General features: G+C 40.8%; 1 protein-coding gene across 3 annotated transcripts in view; it reads right to left on the bottom strand.

Annotated features, from left to right (window-relative positions):
• ZCCHC24 (zinc finger CCHC-type containing 24) overlaps positions 1-23,118 on the bottom strand; it is a 168,899-nt gene that overhangs the window by 7,979 nt on the left and 137,802 nt on the right. Inside the window, exons 4-5 of one of the 3 annotated variants that reach the window (XR_011164480.1) lie at positions 20,608-22,837; positions 17,630-19,448 (exon numbers count right to left, since the gene is read on the bottom strand). The exons of 1 other annotated variant lie outside the window; for it this stretch is intronic. Coding sequence is in view for 1 of the 2 variants with exons in the window: in XM_069068348.1 (XP_068924449.1) it covers positions 22,724-22,837 (114 nt within the window). In the remaining variant the exon portion in view is untranslated. Of the gene's footprint in view, positions 1-17,629; positions 22,838-23,118 lie in introns of those variants that run through there. One more of the 3 variants, XM_069068348.1, reaches the window with a different exon arrangement.

Raw genomic sequence — 23,118 nt, forward strand, 5'->3', positions numbered from 1 at the left:
AAGGAAGATAAAAAGGAAGGAAGGAAAGAAAGAAAGAAGGGAAGGAAAGAGAGAAGGAAGGAACAAGGGAAGGAAGAAGGAAAGAAAGAAGGAAGGAAGGAAAGAAGGAAGGAAGGAAGGAGGGAAGAAAGGAAGGAGGGAGGGAAGAAAGGAAGGAGGGAGGGAAGAAAGGAAGGAAGGAAGGAAGATAAAAAGGAAGGAAGGAAAGAAAGAAAGGAAGAAAGAAAGAAAGAAAGAAGGAAGGAAAGAAGGGAAGGAAGGAAAGAAAGAAGGGAAGGAAGGAGGGAAGGAAAGAAGGAAGGAAGGAACAAGGGAAGGAAGAAGGAAGGAAGGGAAGAAGGAAAGAAAAAAGGAAGGAAGGAACAAGGGAAGGAAGATAAAAAGGAAGGAAGGAAAGAAAGAAAGAAGGAAGGAAGGAAAGAAGGGAAGGAAGGAGGGAAAGAAAGAGAGAAGGAAGGAACAAGGGAAGGAAGAAGGAAAGAAAGAAAGGAAGAAAGAATTTAGTAAGGAAGATATACCAGGCATTGTGTCTGGTTCAAATAATTTTTTCATTTGATCCTCACAACAACCCTGGGAGGTAGGTGCTTTGTTATCACTATTTTACAGTTGAGAAAACTGAGGCAAACAGAAGTTAAGTGACTTATCCAAGGTCACAGAACTGTTACATTTCTGAAAACAGATTTGTACTGAAATTTTCTTGACTCCAGGCCTGGGGCTATATACCCTACATACCTCAGTGTCCTCATGTCAAATAACCATCAGATCATATATCACATCAACCTTATTCAAACTAACACTTTCAGATTTGAAATTTATCATTTGAACTTATAAGTGTTATTCTGAGAGAAATAAAGGAAGGACAGGCAAATATTGTGTAAAATTTGGCATATTCTAAAAAATATTTTATTTGTAATACCAGCTCTGGGCTACTTTCCAGCTTCCTGACTTCCAGTCAAATAAGTACCCTGACTCTGCCAGGGTGGCCTAACTACTGCTCCCCCGAGGGCTTTAGGTATGACCCTAAGGACACAGGGGTATTTTTCTAGTGTTGTTGCTTACAGACCTCCATCTAGTACCCTCCCCATCAATGATTAATCAGCCAGCTAAAGTTAGCTAGCCATAGAAAGGGGTATTTACTAAATATAATAAGGATAGTCATTATAGAAATATTCCCCATCCCCAGCCCTACCCCAGACCAAGAGCATGCTCTCTCCTCTTACACACACAAAGCTCCTGGGGGACAGTAGACTCAATCTTAGAGTTCGCATGTGGAAGGGGGCAATTCATAGCTCTTGGTTCCTGGAAATCTCTTTCTCCTTTCATATAGTCTTTATGCAGGTTTAAAAAAAAATGTTTTTTAATTTTAATTTTTTTTAATTCAGAGTTTTAATGGAAAATTCATCTAGGACCCTAGATCCCTGCAGCCTGGGACAAAATTTAAGGGATAACTGATAGAATAAGAAATCCAACTGGAGCTTTGGGCAAAATCTCCAAGTGTTCCTTCCTGCACAGGCCACACCAAAGTCCACAAAACAACCCATGGCACCCCAAATTTCTCCAGGTATCCGAACACATCTCTCACTAGGACAACTAGACTAAATTAAGTAGGAAAAATTCACTAAAAAGCCCCAAAGAAGTGTGGAGCTCCCAAAAAGGGATTAAATATTTAGGGCTGATTGCTTGAGGTTTCTAGGCCAGCAGGCAAACCATATCCTATGAATCTGCAGTCATTAAGGATCTCAGAGATGATGTTTGTACTTATTTCACAAAATAAGATGAGTAGTCTAAGATTACTTAAATGATTAAAAAAAAAAAAAAGCATTTATGAGCTACCATATGGGCTGTAGGCAAAATAGTCACACCGGTATTTTAGGATGCAAAAGTCCCTACATCTTGTTGTTATTTTTGTTCATCTTTCATTCTCAAAGAGACCAATGATATCATGAGGTGGTCTTGTTATGAATTGGATTTAAGCGAGGCAGAGCTATGCAAAGTCATCAGCCTCATTTCTTTCTTCCAGAGTCATTGGCGTCTAGTGGAGAGACAAAAGTCAAGACAACTGGCGTTGGCCCAGTTCATATATCTAGCCTCCGTACAAATAAGGATACAGTAATGCCATCGATATTAATACTTAGAGGAAATTGTTCTGAATTGTACCAAAACCCACCAGCAAACATACTGTTCAATTATAGTCCAGAACAAAAGAAAAATGCTAATTTTTCCTTTTATTGTATTACTGAAATGAGAGGATCAAATAAATGGAATCCTGGATGGAGAATCTTTCTAGTGGGTTTCCCAAAACGTGAAAGATCCAAAATTTATCCAAGATGAAGCCTTTATATGTAACAATGATTGTGGGTGGGAGTGTGGAGAGTACAGCTGACCAGTCAATACTCCCCAATCCCCTATCCTACCTATCTAATATTTAACCAGCAAAATCTGTTATAACAATTAGCTCACTTTTTTAGTCTAGACACAATATAATGCCCCTTTGGGTCCACTTTGTCTCCTGCTTTGTAACTTTTGGGAGTTTATATTCTATGAAAAGTTGATAGTAAAATCAAAATTACTCAGAGTCCCCAATTGGGTAAATTTCTATCATTCAGGTGGAGGTTAGGCTTCTGCCCTAATCTAAGTATATCTTTTTATTTCTGTTCCTGGACAAGTGAGGAGAGGGGAGTGGGGAAAGAATAGACCTTTTTGTTGGAACTTCCCTTAGTCTTTGAAGAGGTAAGCTTAATCAGTTGCTTCAACCCAACTGACCAGCTTGGACTATTAGGAATCTTTTAATAAACCATAATGGTTTATCAAAAACCTCTGAAGTTCCTTTTAACACTAAGATTCTATAATCCCATCATTTTACAGGTCTCCATTAATTCTTCTGAATCAGTAGAATAGGGTTGGAAATTGGCCTTAGCTCATCTCCACTCAAATTGCTTGAGGACAGCTTCATCTCCCTCTTATCCTCTAAGATGAATCTCTGACTTGGAAAAAACATAGTCCTGCCTATAATAATTATGACAGAGGTAGAAGAAGGAGAGGCAAAAAAAGGATATTTCTGTAATTCTGAGGAATTATAGGTGGTAAATTGCCCCATATCCCTCAGTTGGTCATAGGATTATAGATCTTGAGTTGTAAATAACCTCAGAGGCCATCTGATCCAATCCCCTCATATTACAGATGAAGAAATTGGGATTCAGAAAAGTTATATGACTTGCCCACAGTCACATAGATAATGCCAGAGATAGAATGTTGACCTAGGTCCTCGAAATGTAGTTAGTTTATACATGCTTCTTCTTTCCCAAGAATCTCACAAGCCACTTTGTTTTTCATCTTGATAATGTTCTGTTTATCTGTCCTCCTAATCAGATTATAAGCTCCTTGGGGGCAGGGGCCATGTCATATATAAACTTTTGTCTCCCCTAAGGCATAGTACCATGCATTGCAAACAGCTGGGTTCCATTCAGGCTTCTAGTAGAATGTAAGTCCCTGGAAGGCAGAAAAATTTCATTTTTACCTTTGTATCTTCAGGGCTTAGCATAGGGGCTCTGCACCCAGGTGATTAATTAGTGCTTGTTGAATTGAAAGAATTTAATAGATGAAGGAAAGAGACAGGTAGGTGCCATGGAGGATAGATTCCTGGACTTAACCTAAGGAAGATGGGAGCTCAGGTCTGACTTAAGATGCTAGTGGTGCTGAATCATTTAACCTCTCTCAGCCTCAGTTTTCATCTGTAAAAGAGGATAATATTAATTTTTTTTGTAATAACAATACAGCAAAGTCACAGGGTTGTTGTGAGGCTTAAATAAGATATTATATGCAAAATATTTTGCAAACCTTAAGGTTCTATATAAACATTAGATATTTTCATAACTGTATCTTAGAATATGGAGAAAAGAGACCCAGGAGTGGTAAGTTACCCCTTTGACACGTTATCTGAAATTGAGTCCATCTTCCTCTGGCCTTTGTGCAAAATGGTGGGAGAATATGTCATAGACTTTTGTATTAACTATATCACCTTAGTAAAATATCCATTTCTAAAAGCTGAGTCCAGCCAACTAAATAATATCAATCGATACCATGACCAGAAACACATTTGTGGGGGCTCCTAAACCATAGAATTAGAAAAACAAGACCCATCCCCTCAAGGTTAACTCTAGAGTCCTAAGGGAGTGTAGCAGCCTTGTTCCTGGGATGTGACTGAATTAGGATGAGTGGGAATTGGTATAGTTAGTACAAAGCACTATAAGAAGAGGAGGCTATGAGCATCCCTAATAACAGAAATGGCATGCAAATAAGATGCTAATAAGCAACATGGCCTCTGTGATGGATAAAACATCTGTGGATTGTTGCTGAGCAGAGACTGGGCACAGGTGGAGAAGGGCCAGCATCAATGGGGAGAGGCTCCCTATCCCTAGGCCTTGCCTGTGCTTCTGGGGTCTCTGGAGCCACTGTCTGCACGTGAGTTTCCAATGTCAAAGACGGCCAAACTGTCTCAATCCAGGACCATTTCATGTCTTTGGGGAAAGACCTAGAAAATCATAAGCTTTCACTGAATCTACAAATATGCTTCCATACGATCTTCAATGCTCATTTTTATAGACTGTGGGTATTTTCCCCCCCCAAGTCCTCAGGGACTTGTCCAGAGCTCTGCTTCACAGCAGCAGGAGGAATCCAGGCCTTATCCACAAAGTGGTGTGAGAGTCAGGGGTGGCAGAGAGGCAGAGGAAGGACAAACATCCCAGTGATCCTAGAACTTTGGAAAGCTCTTCTCCCTCAACCTCCTCCTCCCTCCCACCCTCTTATCAGGGTCTCTCTATCACCACCCTAGGACTCTGGTTCTCATGGGGAGCCTTTTCCTCTATCTGTTTCACTTTCTATCTCAGTCTCAGTTTCCAATGATCAGGGCCTGTCTTCTAGGTTCCTCCTGTCTCCTTTCTCCCAGTCACAACCACTCCATCTGATCTGCTTACCTTGGGAACTAAAAAAACTAAAGTTAGTCCAGAGAAAGGGGCACTGACCTTCAATCCAACCCAAAAGGGCAAGAAACTTTTTTTCTTCTGTGGAGAGCCTCTGAGAGGGGCTCCTTTTCTGTCTTACTCCTTGGCTGTCCTCCCATCATGCAGAAGAGTTTCTAATCAGGATCTCTCCCCCAACCCTTTCCCCTTTCCGGAGAGGACAGTTATCTTCCCAAAGGGCTTCTCTCCAGACTGTTGTCTCCAAGTGTGGTTATTAAGTTCAACAGGAAATACAGCCTGTCCAGAAGAATTATTGGTTTCCATTGCTCCTGGAGATGTCAAAAGACATTAATTGTTTTGTTTTGCTTCCACTAATAATACTAGTAATGATAATAACACACACAGCCTTGGGAATAGGGAGCTCCAGGTCTGAAGAAAAGCAACATGGTGCAGGAGAAAGAAAGTGCTCAGGGAGACGGACATCTGGGCTGTCTTTTTTGCACCCCTGCTGACCTCACTGTGTCACCTTCAGCATGTTGGTTCATTTATCCGAGCCCCAGTTTTCAGTTTTTTGGGGTTTTTTTCTCTCACTACTTTATTAATTTGGAAAACAAAATTTATTGATGCTTTCTGATTTTATGTCACAGCCTTTTCTAGAACTCTTTCTGCCTCTCCCTGAGCCTTATTTTTTTTTTCTTCTGTAAGACAATCTGCCAAGGATTCTACTTTCTTATGGAAATGGAAAGGTGTAGATAAGGTGGCAATGGGGAGTGGAAAACAAGAGGAAACCGGAAATCCTTGCTGGTTGCTCAGTATCATCACACACTTCTGAAATTATCCTCTTGGAATATTTCAGATGAAATGATATATTTCACTAGTGATTCCATGCCCATCTTCCCTCTGTGCCATCCCCTCCCCCCAGGTCTGAAGCATGTTGTGGTTGTGGGTCAACATGTACACAAAACCCCAAAGCTGACAAGCCCCAACCAATGTATTTCTTTTACCAGCCAACTGAAGACACATTGTTTCTTTTGGGGGGGAGGGGATTTTTATATTTTTTTTCCAGTTATAAGTAAAAATGATTCTTGTCATTCATTTTTAAAAATTTTGAGTTCCAAATTCTCTTCCTCCCTTCTTTCCCTCCCTCATCCTTGAGAAGGCAGGCAATTTGATATAGATTATACATGTACAGTCATTCAAAACACATTTCCACATTAGTCATGTTGCAAAAAGGAACACAGATTAAAAAAAAGAAGAGAAAAATTTAAAAAGTATGTTTTGAGCTGCACTCAGACTCCATTAATTTTTTCTCTGGAGTGGATGGCATTTTTCATCATAAGTCCTTCTGTCTTGGATCATCATATTGCTGAGAATAACCAAGTCATTCACAGTTAATTGATCATTGTGCATTATTGTTACTGTGTACAATGTTCCCCTGGTTCTTCTTACTTTAGTTTGCATCAGTTCATGTAAATCTTTACAGGTTTTTTTTAAAAATAGTATCCTGTTTATCATTTGTTATAGCACAATAGTATTCCATCACAATCATATACCACAACTTGTTCACTCATTCCTCAATTGATGGACAATGCCTCAATTTCCACTTCTTTTCCACTACAAAAAGAACTGCCTTAATATTTTTGTACATACAGGTCCTTTTTTTAACCTTTTTTGGGGTACAGACGTAATAGTGGTATTGCTGGGTCAAAGGCATACACAGTTTTATAGCCCTTAGGAAATAGTTCCAAAATGCTTTTCAGAATGGTTGGATAAGTTTACAACTCCACCAACAATGCATCAGTAAAGACACATTATTTCAAAGCAAAAGACATTTAATTAAATTGTATATCAAGATAAGTGACAAGGAAGATTTTCTTCATACATACAGAGGCAAGTTCATCCCACAAATTATCCTACCACAAGGTTATTCCAAACCCAAGGAATCACACATTGCCAGAGGACTCAAATAGTGGGGTACACATGTAGGAGCATGTATGACCAGGATGCATGTGTATTTAATGCAAACCCCACCACTAATATTTCAGAGATGCCAGTGTCCACTGGTGATTTCATAAATCATCATGTTTTCTAATGCTGAGCTGTAGTCCTCTGCTATAATGCTTTCTCTGCAATGCTAATATCTTTGTGACTGGATCAATCAATCAAGAATCAATCAAATATTTATTAAGCACTTACTATAGCCCTGATGTGCTTGGTGGTTGTGGAAATACAAAGAAAAAAATAATCCCTGACTTTAAAGATGTCTTTACTGCTGGAAGCCTCCTCTACAGCTGTTTTCTGCTACCATCTGCTGGTTTTATGTACCTATATAGCCTCAGGGAGAGCGAGCTTCCATTTCTTTTGCTTAACAACCCCCATGGTCAGCTTCAGCTCTTCTGTGATTCAAACACTTTAGTTAGCTACATCCATCCAGTTGGTAAAAGAATTTGGTGTCAAAGGCATTAAGTATTTCAAACCACTTTTCTTCTTTACTCATCTCAGACTATCAATTCTAATATCCTATATGACTTGGAGTTAGAATATTGCAATGAATATTTCTCATCATAGGAGTATAAATCTAATGATCTTAGAGGTCATCTGTTTCATGTTCCTCACTTTAGAGTTCACCAAACTGAGGCTCAGAGAGTGACTTCCCTAAGGTTACCAAGGTAGCAAGTCAGTCTGTGCCCTTTTCTTTCTTTTTTTTTTTTTAAAGCAATTGGGGTTAAGTAAATTGCTCAAGGTTACATGGCCAGGTGTTTCTGGGTGGGTGCTAAGTGTCTGAGCCTGGATTCGATCCCAGGTCATTCCGACTCTGGGGCCGGTGCTCTTATTCGCTGTGCTACCTGGCTGCCCCATGTCTGTGCCCTTTCAAAACATCCTAGGGACTCCACTTAGCAAAACTGAAAAGGAATTGTACAGAGCTGGGATAAGATTTTTTTTCTTTTCATTTTTTTATAATCAAAATTTTATTTCATCTTCACTTCCAAATTCTCTCCCTCCCCCACCCATTGAGAAGGCAAGAAAAAGAAAACTCATTACCTAAATATAGTTTTGCAAAGTAAATCCCCACATTAGCCATATTTTTTTTTAAAGAAGAAAAAAGAAAGAAGAAAATAGGTTTCAATCTGCACTCTGAGTCCATCAGGTTTTTCTTTTGGGGGAACAGGGAGGTGGATATCTTGCTAGAGCTTTGGAATTGTGGTTGGTCACTATTTTGATCAGAGTTACTAAATCTTTCAACACTGATTATCTTTACAACTTAGCCATTACTTATGTGAATTTTGCTGTTAATTATATAAATTGTTCTCCTAGTTCTGCTCAATTAATTTTTTATCAGTTCATTCAAGTCTTCCCTGGTTTTTCTAAAACCACTCCCTTCATCATTTCTTACTATGTAATAATATTTCATATTATGATACATTCATCTATTCCCTTGATGACTGGTCATCCCTGTACTTTCCAATTCTTTGCCACCACAGAAAGAGCTACTATAAATACTTTTGTATACGTGTGTCCTTTTCCTTTGGGGACTTGGTAGCGATAGTGCTGAGTCAAAGGGCATGCACAGTTTAATAGTTTTTTAGGCATAGTTCCAAATTTTATTCTCCAGAATGGTTGAACTGGTTCACAGCTTTACCAACAATCCATTAGTTCATCTCCCCCCTCCCTCTACCCCATCCTCTCCAACATTTGTCATTTTTCTTTTCTGTCATTTTAGCCAATCAAATGGGTGTGAGTTTGTACCTCAGAGTTGTTTTAATTTGCAGTTCCCTAATTATTAGTAATTTAGAACTCACATACCTATTGATAGTTTTATTTTTTTTCTCTGAAAACTGCCTATTCATGTACATTCAACATTTGTCATTTGGGGAAGACGAGATGCTTTTCAAACACCATGTTGCTGGTGGTTGCCTTGCAAGTTTCCATGGAGGCTGACCAACAGGGCCAAGTGAAGCTGGTAATCTCCTCCCTGATTTTTTGGTTTGTACCACTGCCAGGATCCTTATGACATCTCTTTACATAAGCCTGTGTTAAATGTTACATGTTATATAAACAAAAGGAAAGTGATTTGTATACAACTTAAATACATATGTGTGATTAGAAACTTTCCTTCAAAATGCAAACATTCGCATTGCTTCTCTGTGATTTAATTTCCTGTTAAACATAGGATCATTTATTTAGAACAGAAGGAACCTCATGCACTCATCTAGACCAGCTTTCCCACCCCCACCCCATCTCTCTTTCATTTCATTCCTTCCTTTCTCTTTTCCCTCTCTCCTTTCCTCCCTCTCTTTCTTCTTCTTTTTCTTCTCTCCCTTCCTCTTTCTCTTCTCCCTTCCTCCATCTCTCCTTCCTTCCCTCCTTTTCTTCTCTTCTATGAACTTATTGCTTATTTGATTGTGAACTCTTCTATCTATAGATAATAAAGGTAATTTCTTCCTTGTTCCTCTAATTTGCTTATGATGTCACCATTCATGTTTAATTCTATTGGAAGTTTATCTTGGGATATGATGTGAGATGTTGGCCTCCACCTAATTTCTACCATATTGTTTTCCTAGCAGCTTTTGTTCAATAGTGAGTCCACCCCTAGTAACTGAGGGTCTTTTGGTTTATAGAAGATTGTTTCACTATGTATGTTTGCTTCTGTGTCTTGCATTTGTTGGTTAGTTGCTTTTCAGTCATGTCCAACTCCTTGTGGCCCCATTTGTGGTTTTCTTGGCAAAGATACTGGGGCGGTTTGACATTTCCTTCTCCAGCCCATTTTACAGATGAGGAACTGAGGCAAACAAGGTTAAATTACTTGCCCAGAGTTACACAGCTAGCATCTGAGATCAGATGAATTCATAAGGATGAGTCTTCCTGACTTCAGGCCCCAAACTCTATCCACTGTGCCCCCTAACGGCACATGTATTATGTACTGAATCTATTATACTGACCAACTTCTATTTTGTAAGCAGCACTACATAATTTCTAATAATTACTGCTTTGTAGTATAGTTTGAGATGTGGTACTAATAGATCTCCCTCTTCCCACTTTTCCTGAACCCTTTCCATTTTACAGAAAGTGACTTGTCCAAAGTAACACAGGTAATGAATGACACAGGTATTTTTTAATGTTATACTATGCTGTTCCCACATATATGAGGAAAAACTACATGTGCATATGGTTCAGTGAGGTGGGCATTCTTATATGATGGACTGAAAATCAGGAGGTCTTAGTCTAATCCCATCTTGGCAACTCCCCTGTTGTGGGACTCTGGGCTGGTCATTTTATATTTCAGAGCCTCTGTTTCCTCATCTGTAAAATGAGGAGGTTGGATTAGATTTCTGCATACTATTTTGTGACCTTTTCAGGTCACAAAAGGCCTCCAGAACTTGGTGTTCATCTCTTGTGTTAAGATCATGGCTTTATTTATAGCCATCATCACCCACGCCCTCTGTACCTGGACACTTATGCTGAATATACCACATGACAACATGATATGTTTATAGGTGGTATGTGTGCATTTTGGTGTGATCAATCTAGATGTTTCTACATCTGGTGACCGATTCTCTCCATCTTTTATGGGCTGTGTCTATTCTTATCGTATGATGGGGTATGATTGGGAGAATGATGAGCCACCATTCACCTTGATGAGGTGACAGGGTATAGCCATTTGTTGGAAATTACCTCCCATGTAGGTGAACATCTTTCCCAGCTCCTTGCTGAAAGAATGCAAAGAACCCCTCTGACTGATCCTCAGTGTCTAGGGCTGAATCCAAGATGATTGATTGGCAACCAAGAGTCAGTGGGGGTGAGGGTGGATATTTCTATTGAAAGAACCACTATGAAACAGTCCCTGCCATTTTTCTTTTCCTCTAACTTCTTACCCTTGGGTTTCTAGACCAGAGTACAGTGGGAGTGGGCTCAGGTTAGGTGTGGGGTGGAGTATCAGAGAGGAAATTTCTCCTTCCCCAACTCTACCAGGAGCAGAAAATGATGATTTGTAAGAGCAGCCCACGGAGATTTGAGAGGCGGGCCCTTGGATCCCTACCTCTAGACTGGGTAATTTTGTCCTTTTTTATTTTCAGAGTCTAGAAAATGAACTTTCAATGCCTATTTGTGAGTCCTCAACAGATTGAGAGGTAGGGCACAAGGCCCCTGGAGGGAGAAGAAGACAAGAGACAGAACATTGAACTTTGCCAATGCTGCCATTCACATAGTGATGATCTGATAGGAAAAATAATGATATTTACTAGCATTTGCATAGCTATTTACATTGCAAAGCCCTTTATATGTTATTTTTGATTCTTGCAACAACTCTGTGAGGGAGGTTTTATCATTATCCTCATTTTATAGATGAAGAAACTGAGGCTGGGCAAGGTTAAGTGACGTGCCCAAGGTGACAGGGATAGCAAGTGATTGAGGCAGAATCAAAGCCAGTCTTCCTAAGTCCAATACTCTATCCATTGTGCCACCTAGTTATCTCGATGCAGGGAAATTGTTTCTTTAGCAATCCCTCCAAGGTACACTCACCTTTCTGGGAGGGTCTGATAAGTCTAATGGGCTGTATAAATGTTTGATGTTTCTGTATTTGTTCACGGACACCTCTTAGTCTTTGTTCTTAGGCATTTTATATTGCGGGTGAAATAAAGGTGGGGCCATACCTAATACCATTATTGTACATTGAGAACCTCGGAGGGGGCCTTGTTCCCTTTTGGGGGGAAGTTGAAACATGAGCTATACCTAAGCTTTATTCAGGAGATTTCTCTAGGGTCGAATTTTCAGAGTGGGAGCAAGAGTCAGAGAGAAACTGACCTCATTGGGGGTCTGAGCTCCCAGGATTGAACCAAGGTTAGTGGGAACACAGAGTCCTTGGTGGAAGGGGAATCCCGGACCAGAGAAAAATTATAATACTCACCGATGAGTCCTAGATATTAGAATGTAGGACCTGTCCACTTAAAACTGAAAAAGAACTGTATGAACCTAGAATGATAAAAATTTCTCTTCAAACCCCATAGTACTTTCATTTCTATTATCTATAGGGGACAACAAGACAGAAAGTTTGAAATAGATGCTCTTGGTGGGTTTCTGGCTTAGGGGAAAGGGTGGTGGAACAGAGCAGCTGGCCCCCCTCCTGACTAGCAGCATAGCAGGCTCTGGACATGAAAATTATGTGTGTCACTCGGGGCAGCTGAGAAGGATTAAGGAGCTGGTTGGGGAAGGAGGGACAGCTGTAGGATAAGGCACAGGTGGGGGCCAAATCAGGAGACTGGGACAGGCATTGAGGGGACACTCTAAGACAAGCTACTTAGGGTCTGGACTGGCCCCTGAGTGTCACCAGCCCAGAATGGCTACAGCTGGGCCTAGGCTTTGGAGTGTAGATAAAATTATAATGATAACCCCTTTCTACCCCTATACCTTTTAGTATTCATCAAAGGGACCTTAGGGAATCCTTTGTCTACAGGAGTTGTGTTGGATTCTCAGCTCTGCTAATTACTATTCTTGTGACCTTGAACAAATCCACTCTGGGGGCCTCATTGTCCTTAACTGTAAAGTGGACGTTGGAATCACAGGACCTCTCAAGCCACCTCTATCACTCTGGAATTCTATAGTCCCTAGGGCCTCACCTCAAAAGCTCAGTGTAGCCAGAGTGGGGCCCTAGGGCTGCTACCTTCGGATTCTTGAGGCCCAAACTGTCTCCTTGTTTGATTCCCCCACACACACTTTTTTTTCCTCCCAGATTCCAGGACTTTGGCCCACCTGCTCTGAGCTGTGTGGATCCTCTCCTGCCAGGAGGCTTCACGCTGCCAACTACTCCTTCACCTCAAATAAACTCTTTCTTTATGTTTTTTTGGTCTTTTTTTTTTTTTTAATGGTAGAAGCTACTGGGGAAGAGATATCTGTGTTTAAAAGAAAGGGAAATTTTATAAAAAATAAAGTCTTAAAATCTATGGTTTTCCTTACACTGCTCGTGGAATTTGTGCAGTTAACTAGTAGTCTCTTTTCATTGGCCCTTCTATTCATTGTTATTTTGGGAGTGAGCTCCACCCTTCTCTTTTATTTTTTGGGAAGGTGTTCATCATTCATTCTCCTCATCCTTGGGGAGGGGCAGAGGCAGGGTTAAACCTCCTTCCTCCAGCTCCTTAGGAGAAGAATAATAGGGAATAAATAGCACTGAAGCAGGATTCATTTTATTCCTTTCCAAGTAGACATGGAAAAAGAATCGACAAACTGATCATTACTAAAATACAGTTTCCATTTCCCCTCTCCCCCTCCTCTTGCCATTCCAGTTTAGGGATCCTTGATGGCTCCCTCTTGCCTCTATGATTCATTGTTATATGCTAATTATTTCCTATTCATTCTGTATATAGATTGCTTTATACATATTTGTTTACATGTTGTCTCCTCTATTAGACTGTAAGCTCCTTGAGGAAAGGGACTTCGTTCCCTTCTTTCTATTTCTAGCATTAGCACAGTGCCCCACACATAATAGGCACTTAATAAATGCTTATTTAATTGAATTGAAAAGTACACCATTTTTAGCTTAGCATTTGAAACCCTCTGCAGTCTGGTTCTTCTCAACTTTTCTTGTCTTATTTCAGGGCAGTCTGCTGTAGTATATAGAAAGCCAACCTCAGGGTCAAAAAGACCTGGGTTCAGATTTTACCTTGGACACATCCTGGCTATATGACCCCAGGAAGGTGACTTAATTTCTCAGTTTCCCCAGGTAGTGTTCATCATAATGAGGGAGTTTCTTCACTATGATGTTCCTACTACAATGAAATCAGAGATCTGAGCCAAACACACACACACACACACACACACACACACACACACACACACACCAACTACTACTACTACTACCACTATTAGATTACAATGAGAAAGTTGATTCATTGAGGACCCCTACTCTATTGCAATCAGTGTTAATCAAATTAATATGATTGTATAGGGGTAGTGATTATAAGTATTGTATATTAGACTTCAGAGCTGTGAGTTACAGATTTTAAGTTCACTCACTTAATCATAGGAAGTTAACTGGAGACCCTCCATGCTTGTCTTTCCTTGTCATGGTAACCAAGCCCAGTGTGAAGGAGGTGACTCAACTACATGGAAAGACCCCAAATTTATTTTTGCACCTCTGGACCATTCTCTTCTCTCTTGTCCAACAGGTAACCATTGGTGGATATATTCTTTGTTTCACCCAACTCATGACTCAGCTGTAATAGTAATGGAATTTAAAGATCCCCTGTATTGGCTTGGTTTTTGGATTGATTATGTTAAAACCCAGAGCTTATCAATCCCACTTGTGGGATGGACTTGTTGACGTGAAAAGAGAGTGCTGAACTGGGAGGAGCTGGTGACAAGAGAGACACAAGCAGAGAGAGAGGCAGAGGAATTTTTTGGAAGCAGCATCGTGGAGGCAGAGAGACAGAGAGGATTGCTTAGGGCCAGTTCAAACTGCCCAGGACTTTTGTGAGCTGCCACCCAGAGCTGCCAAGGACGGAGGAGACATGGCTGTTATGCTGGTACTTTGTCTGTTTTGATGTTGTTTTGCCAGATTCATCCACTGGTTAAGGACAGTCCTTTTGTTGCAGAGGTCCTGGAACCTTGCTGTTGGTTCAGGGGTCCAGAGACTGTTCTTCATACAGAGAATGAATTGCGTCCACTGGGTGAAGGAAAGTGCTGTTGTTGCAGAGGTTCTGGAACCTTGCTGTTGGCTCAGAAGTCCTGAAGAAGGATTTTTTTGTTGTATGTTTACAGAAATACTGGAAGAAGGTTTTGCTAATGTTTTCAGGGGTCCTAGGACAGAGAATGAATTAATGAGGACACAGGCAAATGTATCTTGTGGCCTTGCTAAGCTATGTCTCCCCAGGAACAAAGATTGCTGAGAACTTGCCTAGGGTCAAGATGAAGAAAATACCTCTCTTTGGGTATTAAATGCTGTACTTAAGCTTGTTGTAACTCTGGGGTAGATGGCCTTTTCAGTTGTGATACAAGGGTGGAAAACTTGACTTTTTTGTGCTCTGTGACTGACCAAATTAATGTACTTTGCTTATGATTGGAAACTAATCTCCATTTGAGAAGAGGGGCTTTGTGATTGACTAAATGAATGTATTGCCCAGGGATGGAGTAGTACTTGGTTGAATTACATTTGGTGAATGCTGTAATTTGAATTATGCTGTATTTTTATTTTCTCTGTTCTTAATTTGTCACTGAATAAAATAGAGATCAGCTATGCTGGTATTTTGAACCTTGGGAAGTTGCCTTTGCTTGGCATTACATCAGCTGACAGATCATTTTGGCTTATCTTAGCCTATGTATCATGTCAATTATTGGAATTATTCTATATTTGATTTAGCCGTTCTTTTTTTTTTTCTTTTTGAAGGGGGGAAAGTAGGGCAATTGAGGATAAGTGACTTACCCAAAATTACAAGGCTAGTTTTGTATTAAGTGTCTGAGGCTGGATTTGAACTCAGGTCCTCCTGACTCCAGGGCCAGTGCTCTATTCACTTCACCACCTAGCCGCCTCTGATTTAGCCATTCTTGAATGTCTAGATATCTAACTCTATAAAATTGGAGCCTTGGAAGGAGGGGGCATCTTGATCATGAGGAAGATCTGAGATCTACTTCATTACAGGGAACCATGGACCCTTTAATAAAGTGCCATTGGCTCAGAACTTTGCCTCAGTCTCTTTTATTGTAGGTTGGATAATTTTATTCCCACAACTATTAGTGCTACTACTACTTCTTCCCTTCATGAACTTATCATTTCAGTAAATTCCAGTAGTAATATTACTACTACTATTAGTACTACTACTATTACAACTACTTTATACACTTACCATTCCGTTAAATTCCAGTAGTAATATTATCACTACTATTACACTATTACTACTATTATACTATTACTATAATTTTATTATACTACTACAGTAATTATACTACTACTACTACTACTGCTACTACTGCTACTGCTACTACTACTCTTCATGCACTTAAACTAGTCAAACTGTTCCCCATACTTTGAATTCGAAAGTCTATTTCTGTACCTTTTCCCAGGGGACTCTCCATGTCTAGAATGTTTTTTTTTCTCCTCATTTCCACTGTTCATAATCCCTGTTCATAATTCTCCAAAGCATAATGGTTGCCGTGTTCTGTTTGAGGTTTTTCCTGACCTTTCCCCTACCTCTTGAAATTATTTCATATTATTTTGGATATGCTGTTTTTACTTAAATGTGTACTTGTTATATCTCTCCAATAGAATGTAAACCCCTTGAAGGCAGGGACTGTTGGATTTTTGCCATTGTATCCCCAGTGCTTAGTAGTGCCTTAAATATAGTAGGTACTCAAAAATGTTTGTTTAATTAAATTGAATGGGATTTTGAACTGTAAGTGACCTTAGAAATCATCTTAGTCCAAAGCCTTCATAAGGAAGTAAATATATGTTGTTGAGGGCACATAAATGATAATTTTCATGGATTGAAGATGAACCTAGATCATGTAATTCCAAGTCTTTCCACTATATTGTCTTCCTATCATTTTTGTTTTCTTGTTTTGGGGGGGGTATACTGTAAGATGAGTGTGTTGATTATATAGCATGGTCACTATGAAACACCCACATCAAGGAGAGGACTAAACAACCCTTTAGTGTGATTTCCTCAAACTTAAGTGATGATACCCTTATTTAAGCCTATTGTTGCAGAAATGCAACATGCCTTCAAGTCTATAGTCATAATATGTACAGGGTCACAAAGATGTGTAAATAACTCCATGACAGTATCTTTGTCTTTGTGTTGATTTTTTTTTGTTTCCTTATTTCTTTGATATCGTGTTTTTCTATACATGTCTCTCTTACATCTTTATTTGCCCATCTCCCTTTCCTAATTTCCCCTTTTTTGTATTTAGTGGATAGTTTTGTGCTCCTACTTCTTACTTTAAAAAAACAATAATAAGTTGTGTTTATATAGTGCTTTTGAATTAACAAAACAGATGGCAGGGATATTTTGTTTCTCTTAAAAAACTCATTGTTAATTAAGCTGATTTTCATGTAGGTGACCCTTGATTGATTTCTTTTTCCCTTCTGATCAGTTATGTCTTTCTCTACCTTTGGTCTATAATAAGAAACTTTAAAGGAAAAATATGGACTTTCCCCAAATCTTGCCTTACTAACAAACTCCACTTTCTTTCACCAGTCTCTCTTGATTCTTCACATCTCCAAACTTTACTGCATGCTGCCCAATCATTTGACTTGCTGTCTTGGAGATTCATGATGCACCTAGGATGAAAAGACTTGGCCTTGTTCAGAGGTCCAAGCTATTCAGCAAGTAAAGAACTTCCAGAATCCCTCTGTGAGGAATCACTTCTATATAAGGTAATTGAAGAGTCTTAATGGCTGAGCGAATTTGTAACCTAATGAGCCAACAATCCCTATCAGTCTTGGCTATTGACTCAGGATGGGAAGCTGGTTTGAAGGTAGTTCCAACTGGGCCAGGGGAGATGGCAGAGGGGTTATGTAGGAATGGCATTGAGGCATGGGAAGAGGTTGACATCCTATTCATTCCCAGGATTCTTGGAACCCTCTTTGACTTCTAGTGGTATTGTCCTCCACCTCACTCACCACCTCCCCAACGCCCCCAGTGAACACTCATCACCAACAATGACATTCAAGACAAGACTCTCTCTGGTTTTTAAAAGTATTTTTTAATACAGCATGAAAAGGCTATGATTCTATAAGGAAGCTGTAATGCGTAGTATCCAGGAGATAAGGCACACGCTGGAATGCCAACCTATGGACACTTTGGCTGAGAGGTCAGGGCAGCCTGGGCTACCTCCTCTGGGCACCCTCCAAGCCTTTGTCCTTAGGCCTTGTTTGTCTTTTAGCTGTATACACACATATTAACAGATACAGACATGGGACAGGGACTCAATACATGAAGGCAACTGAGGCTGACAAGAATCAGTGGGTAACAGATGACAAGAGAGACAGAAAGCCCCTTCCCCACCTCAATAACCCCAAGACTAATCATTAGGTTAACTTTCTTAAAGCTCTAAGAACTCATAAACTACTGTGTTAGTTGTCTTTCTAGTATAAAATGTAGTGATTGTTGGATTACATATTCATTTAGTGTAAAACTGGAGACTAGCAGAGGGTTGGAGTGAAGGTTTCCATTCAGAAGGACAACCCTGATGAAACCCATTGTAGGATTAGGTCCTGTGAAAGGCACCAAGGCAGGATCATGGAAGTCCTATAATACGAGGCACACAGAATCTGGAAATTCTCTTCATCCATTCTCTTCCCTTGGCTGACCTCATCCTGGAGGTCATCTCATGGATTGTCCTGTTCCCATTAGGGGAACAGTCAGGACCATGGTTTGTCTTGAGGACTGGCAAATGGTCATGTGAGACAAGTTTGTCAAACAGAGGCTCTCACTAGATGCTCCCTTCTTCCCCAACCCCCTATCAAAATTAAAAACAAAAAGTTTAAGAAAGTGAGAGAGAGAGAATAGATTATAATTATATTACAGGACAGGGTATAGGTAATCCCAAATGTCGAGGAGCTGGGTTTCCCTCCAGGAACTGGGATCTTGAGTCTGGTCATAAAGTAAAGAAGAATAAAATATTCTCGGTTTCCTTCCTTGCTAGCAAATCTAATTATAGCTTTCCTCAAAAGGTAATACTTCCCAAAATACACATATAAATAAACTGCATAAGCATATTAATAGGTCTAAACACTTGAATAATATATTGGTTACTTAATACTGATATTTTCATCCAAGGAAAACACAAAACAACAATATGGCTTAAAGAATTGCAAGGATTCTTCTCATCAGAATTATGTACCAACTTTCATATAATATTCTATGTAGACAATATTTCCTTCTCAATGTAGTTCGGTTGCATACTTTATACAGACAAAAAGCATTGTAAAAAAAAATTGAAAAAAAAAGAGACAATTTTCCATCATAAATATTTTCTTGAGGATACACTCTGAGTTTGCAGAATATTTTAGGAAACTCTTAGCTTGGTTGTGTTAAATTGGAGAACCAGGCCCTTCTGAACAGTTTAAAATTGTGAAGATGCCTCTTTTAAAAAACTCAACAACAATAAAAAGCAAGCCATTCCTTTTTTTCTTTTCTTCTTCCTTTTTTCCCTTTTTTTTAAGGCCCTCAAATATATACAGATAAAAATTGCAAAGAGTTTCTGGAGAATAAGATAACAAGTTCAGTATTACGAGAAATATTTGTAACCCTTCAGAAAATTTAACATCTACAAAGTTTTCCAAAATACACACATAGTATTAAAAAAAAACCCCAAAGGATTTCTATGTCAAGTATAACTCAAGATAAATACAGATCTGCCAAGAGAACTGTAGAATACTTCATACAGGGGTAAACATTAATGATCACTCAATAGCGTCTATGAACTGCATACGATTGTCCCTTTTCAATATCTTCCTAAAACCACAATCCTTCCTCAAATCACCCAGGACCCTTGGGGCCCCTTGAGCACTCAAACTGTGTAGCACCAGCCCTTGGACAGCAGTGGTATAATATAGCTGAGAGCAAACAAATACATGCTGATGTTTCATACAGGCCAAGGGCAAAGTGGGGTAGGGGAAAGGGCATAGGAAGATGTTTTGGCCAACCAAAACAATCACAAATTAGTTGGCTTGACGGTTAACTGTGGTCATCAACTGGGGATTTGCAACAGTCTTCCGGCTGGGAGAGCAGGTGGTCCACCGGGCAGAGTACCACTTGACCCTGGCTGCCACTATGTACTGTCCTCTCTTCTCACCATCTCGGCAATTTCAGGCTTCCCAGTAACTAGGCTGGTGATGGAGACCAGGAAAATTAGCTTTGGAGAGGTAATTCTATCTCTCCTCTGCCTTACTTATACTATAGCTTATAGACTCTATCCTACAGGATGAGCAGATAGCACGGAAAGTTTTATGCGTGTGGTCTTCTTTGCATTTAAGTGAAACTGAGAGGATCTGAAAGACTTGAATTTTTTAAGGAAGCATCCTATGGAGACAGGTCCTTGTGAACCCTTGGGCTGAGAACACAGACATGGGTTCTAATGGTCCAGAAGGGTCATGCTGCCCTCCACCATTATTATGATTGTTAATATTATTTTTATGGTTATTATAATCATGATGGACAATAATATCTTCTCTTTCTCAGTTAGAAAATGGCAAAGGACAAAGGCCGTGATCAGGACCATACCAGACCTTCTAGAACGGTATAGAGAATTGTTTGCAGAAATTCTCTAAGTGGTTGTCTCCACCTGGGAAGGGGGGGGAGCTGAGGTGCCTTTTCTTTCTACCCCTATTGAGGAGGGGTGGGGATGAGGGAAGAAGAGGTTGTTACGATGATAGCTGGCTTTTATGCAGCCCTTCAAAGTCTGCAAAGCACCTCCCACACATTATCTAATTTGGTCCTCACAGTAATCCTGTGAGGTAGATGCTAATATTATCCCTATTTTACAGATGAGGAAACTGAGGCAAACAGAGGTTAAGTGACTTGCCCAGGGTCTCTCAGCTAATAAGTGTCTGTAAGTCTAGTAAGAGATCTGAACCGAAGTCTTTCTGACTCCAGCTCAGCCACTCCTACCACCAGGCTGTTGCTAATATCTCATTAAGTGCTCAAGGGGCATTGGCTACCTTCAGTCTAACCCGCTCCTCCTTGCTGCATCCTTACACACACCCTCTCTCATGACCTGGATCCCCAGTTAAACACTTTAACTGTAACTTGTCAGCTGCTAGCTACAAATGCATTGCTACTTGAAAACAGATTCTTTTCAGGCCTAATTTGAGTGAGCCACGACCCATGGTAAACACAGAGTTTCAGTCTCATTCCTTGGTCTGATTGGTTTTCTTCAGTAAAGGCTGAATGCTCGGGGCAAGCTGAGTCAGCTAATTCTGAATATATGGCTATCGCCAAGAAAGAAAGTTATGTAACATACAGTTTCATTGCCCCCAGGGGAAAGCGTCTACCTGCTGTCTCCAAGACAGCTGGACACCTGACTAGTGTTCCGTTGCAAGGCTTCCCTGATCTCTTGGGAAGTAGGAAAATCATCATTCCCATTTACAGAGAGGGAAGCCTATGGCCCAGAGAGAGGCACAGTGGTATGTCAGGGTTACCAGACAACACTGGAAGAGCCAGGAGAAGGGATGGAGGGAAAAGAACATGGCAGTGATGAAGGACTAGAGGACCTCGGGCTCAACAATGGCCATTGATGGGGGCGGGGGGGGGGGAGGGTGGGAATCACAGCCTCTAAAAGCCTGGCTTTTTTCTTAGAAGGATCCCTGGGGGTGGGAGGGGAGCAGGTATGGGCAGTGTAAGCTCTTTGAAATTTCATATTGTCCCTTTTGCTGCCCTGCTTTCATTTCCAAGGTAGGAAAGAGCACCCGGCTGATTGGGCTGGGAAGCAATTCCTACAGAGGCTGTTTGAATGATCAGCTGTGATTTAGAGCTGTGAACCCTCCATCCCCTAGGGGATTCCACAGAGGGAAGTGATGAGGAGAGAGAACTGAAGGGGAGCAGAGATTTAAAAAAAAAAAAGTCCACAGAAAGATTAATGATGGCTGGACAAGGCCACCCACCCGATCACCAATCAAAGTCTGGCTACCAAGAGCTCACCTGATACTTTAAGGTACTTGGCTGGTGTTTTCCTTAGTGTCCAACTGTCTCTTCCTCAGCTTCTCCCTCTGGACAGGGAGCTGCCCCCTTCTCAAATGCTGGAAAGGAGTTTCAGGGTTGGAGGCGGGAAGGAAAGGAGTATTTGGGGAGCAGGTGTGGACTCCACCTGTCAGAGCTTTCTCCTACTTCCCTCACTCCCTTCTGCTACATGTGGGTAAAAATTTTCTTGTATTAATAGCTCATCTATTGAAGAGAAAATAAGATATAAAAATTTTTTTTTCCATAAAAGTGGCTTTTCACATGATTATAAAGTCAGGGTGTCTGTCCAGGCTTGGGGAGAAAAGGGGTGCCTTCAGTTTCCCTGTTATTCACAGTAAATTTCGTGCGTTTGTGGCCTAATGCTGAACTGGACACCCCGAGGGAGCCAATGGACAGGGAGAGACCTGAGAAAAGAACCCTGTCCGATGGTAAGTAGAAGGTGGTGGCAGCAGAGGCCAAGGAGAAGAGACAAAAACACCTTCTCCCACATCTGCCCCCATAACTTGCAGAAGTCAAGCCTTCAGTTCATCTCAATTGACCCCAGAAAGTTGGATGGGCCTGGAGCTCTGGCCACACTCACTGGCCCCCCAAAGCCCCTGAGCCCCTGCTCAGCTCTTCCTCATATCCAAAGGACCGAGGGTCCAATCCTTTGCCTCTCTTGGCCAGGACATTGGAAAAAACTGTGTAAACAATCAATGAGACAGCCCCCACCCTTTCTCTCCCTCACCTGGCCTGGTGGCGGTCCCATCAGGAACACTTTCAGTAACACTGTGTGTTCTAAAACACTAGACAAAAACCCAGATTCCTATAAATACATCTTGCATGTGTACAGGCACACACAGACACATAGAGGAGGGAAAAACACAGACACGCACACAACACACACATACACACACAAACAAGTGTTACATTCTGTTAACTGTAAGGCATATTATTCCTCTATAGACAGGTGATAACTGGTGATTTCTTTTCTTCACAGAGGTTGAATTTGGGTCAGGATTCTCGCAGATTGGGTAGGGGACTGGGGGACCCACGGTGCTCTGCTGCCAGAAGCTTTGGGGGTGGCAGGGGCTGGGAAGATCCACCATCCCAGAGGTTTTATTGCACTCTCCGGCAGTAGTAGCCCAAGACTTTGCACTTCTCACACAGGTGCTGGGGGTGTTCTTTGCTTTGATCGGAGACATCCAGACCATCCGGTTTTTCCAAAGGTCTCTGCAGGAAGGAAAAACAGAATAAGAAAAAAGAAAGGGAAGAGAGAATGGGAGAAGAGGGAGGAAGGGAAGGAGAGAGACAGAGAGAGAGACAGAGACAGACAGAGAGAGAAACAGAGACACAGAGACAGAGAGAGAGACAGAGACAGAGAGAGAAACAGAGAGACAGAGACAGACAGAGAGACAGAGAGAGAAACAGAGAGACAGAGACAGAGAGAGAAACAGAGAGAGACAAAGAGACAGAGACAGACAGAGAGAGAAACAGAGAGACAGAGACAGAGA

This window comes from Petaurus breviceps, unplaced genomic scaffold (assembly GCF_028583685.1).
Source record: "Petaurus breviceps papuanus isolate PSGF00001 unplaced genomic scaffold, PetGlider_PUasm1.0 90762, whole genome shotgun sequence".
NCBI lineage: Eukaryota > Metazoa > Chordata > Mammalia > Diprotodontia > Petauridae > Petaurus > Petaurus breviceps.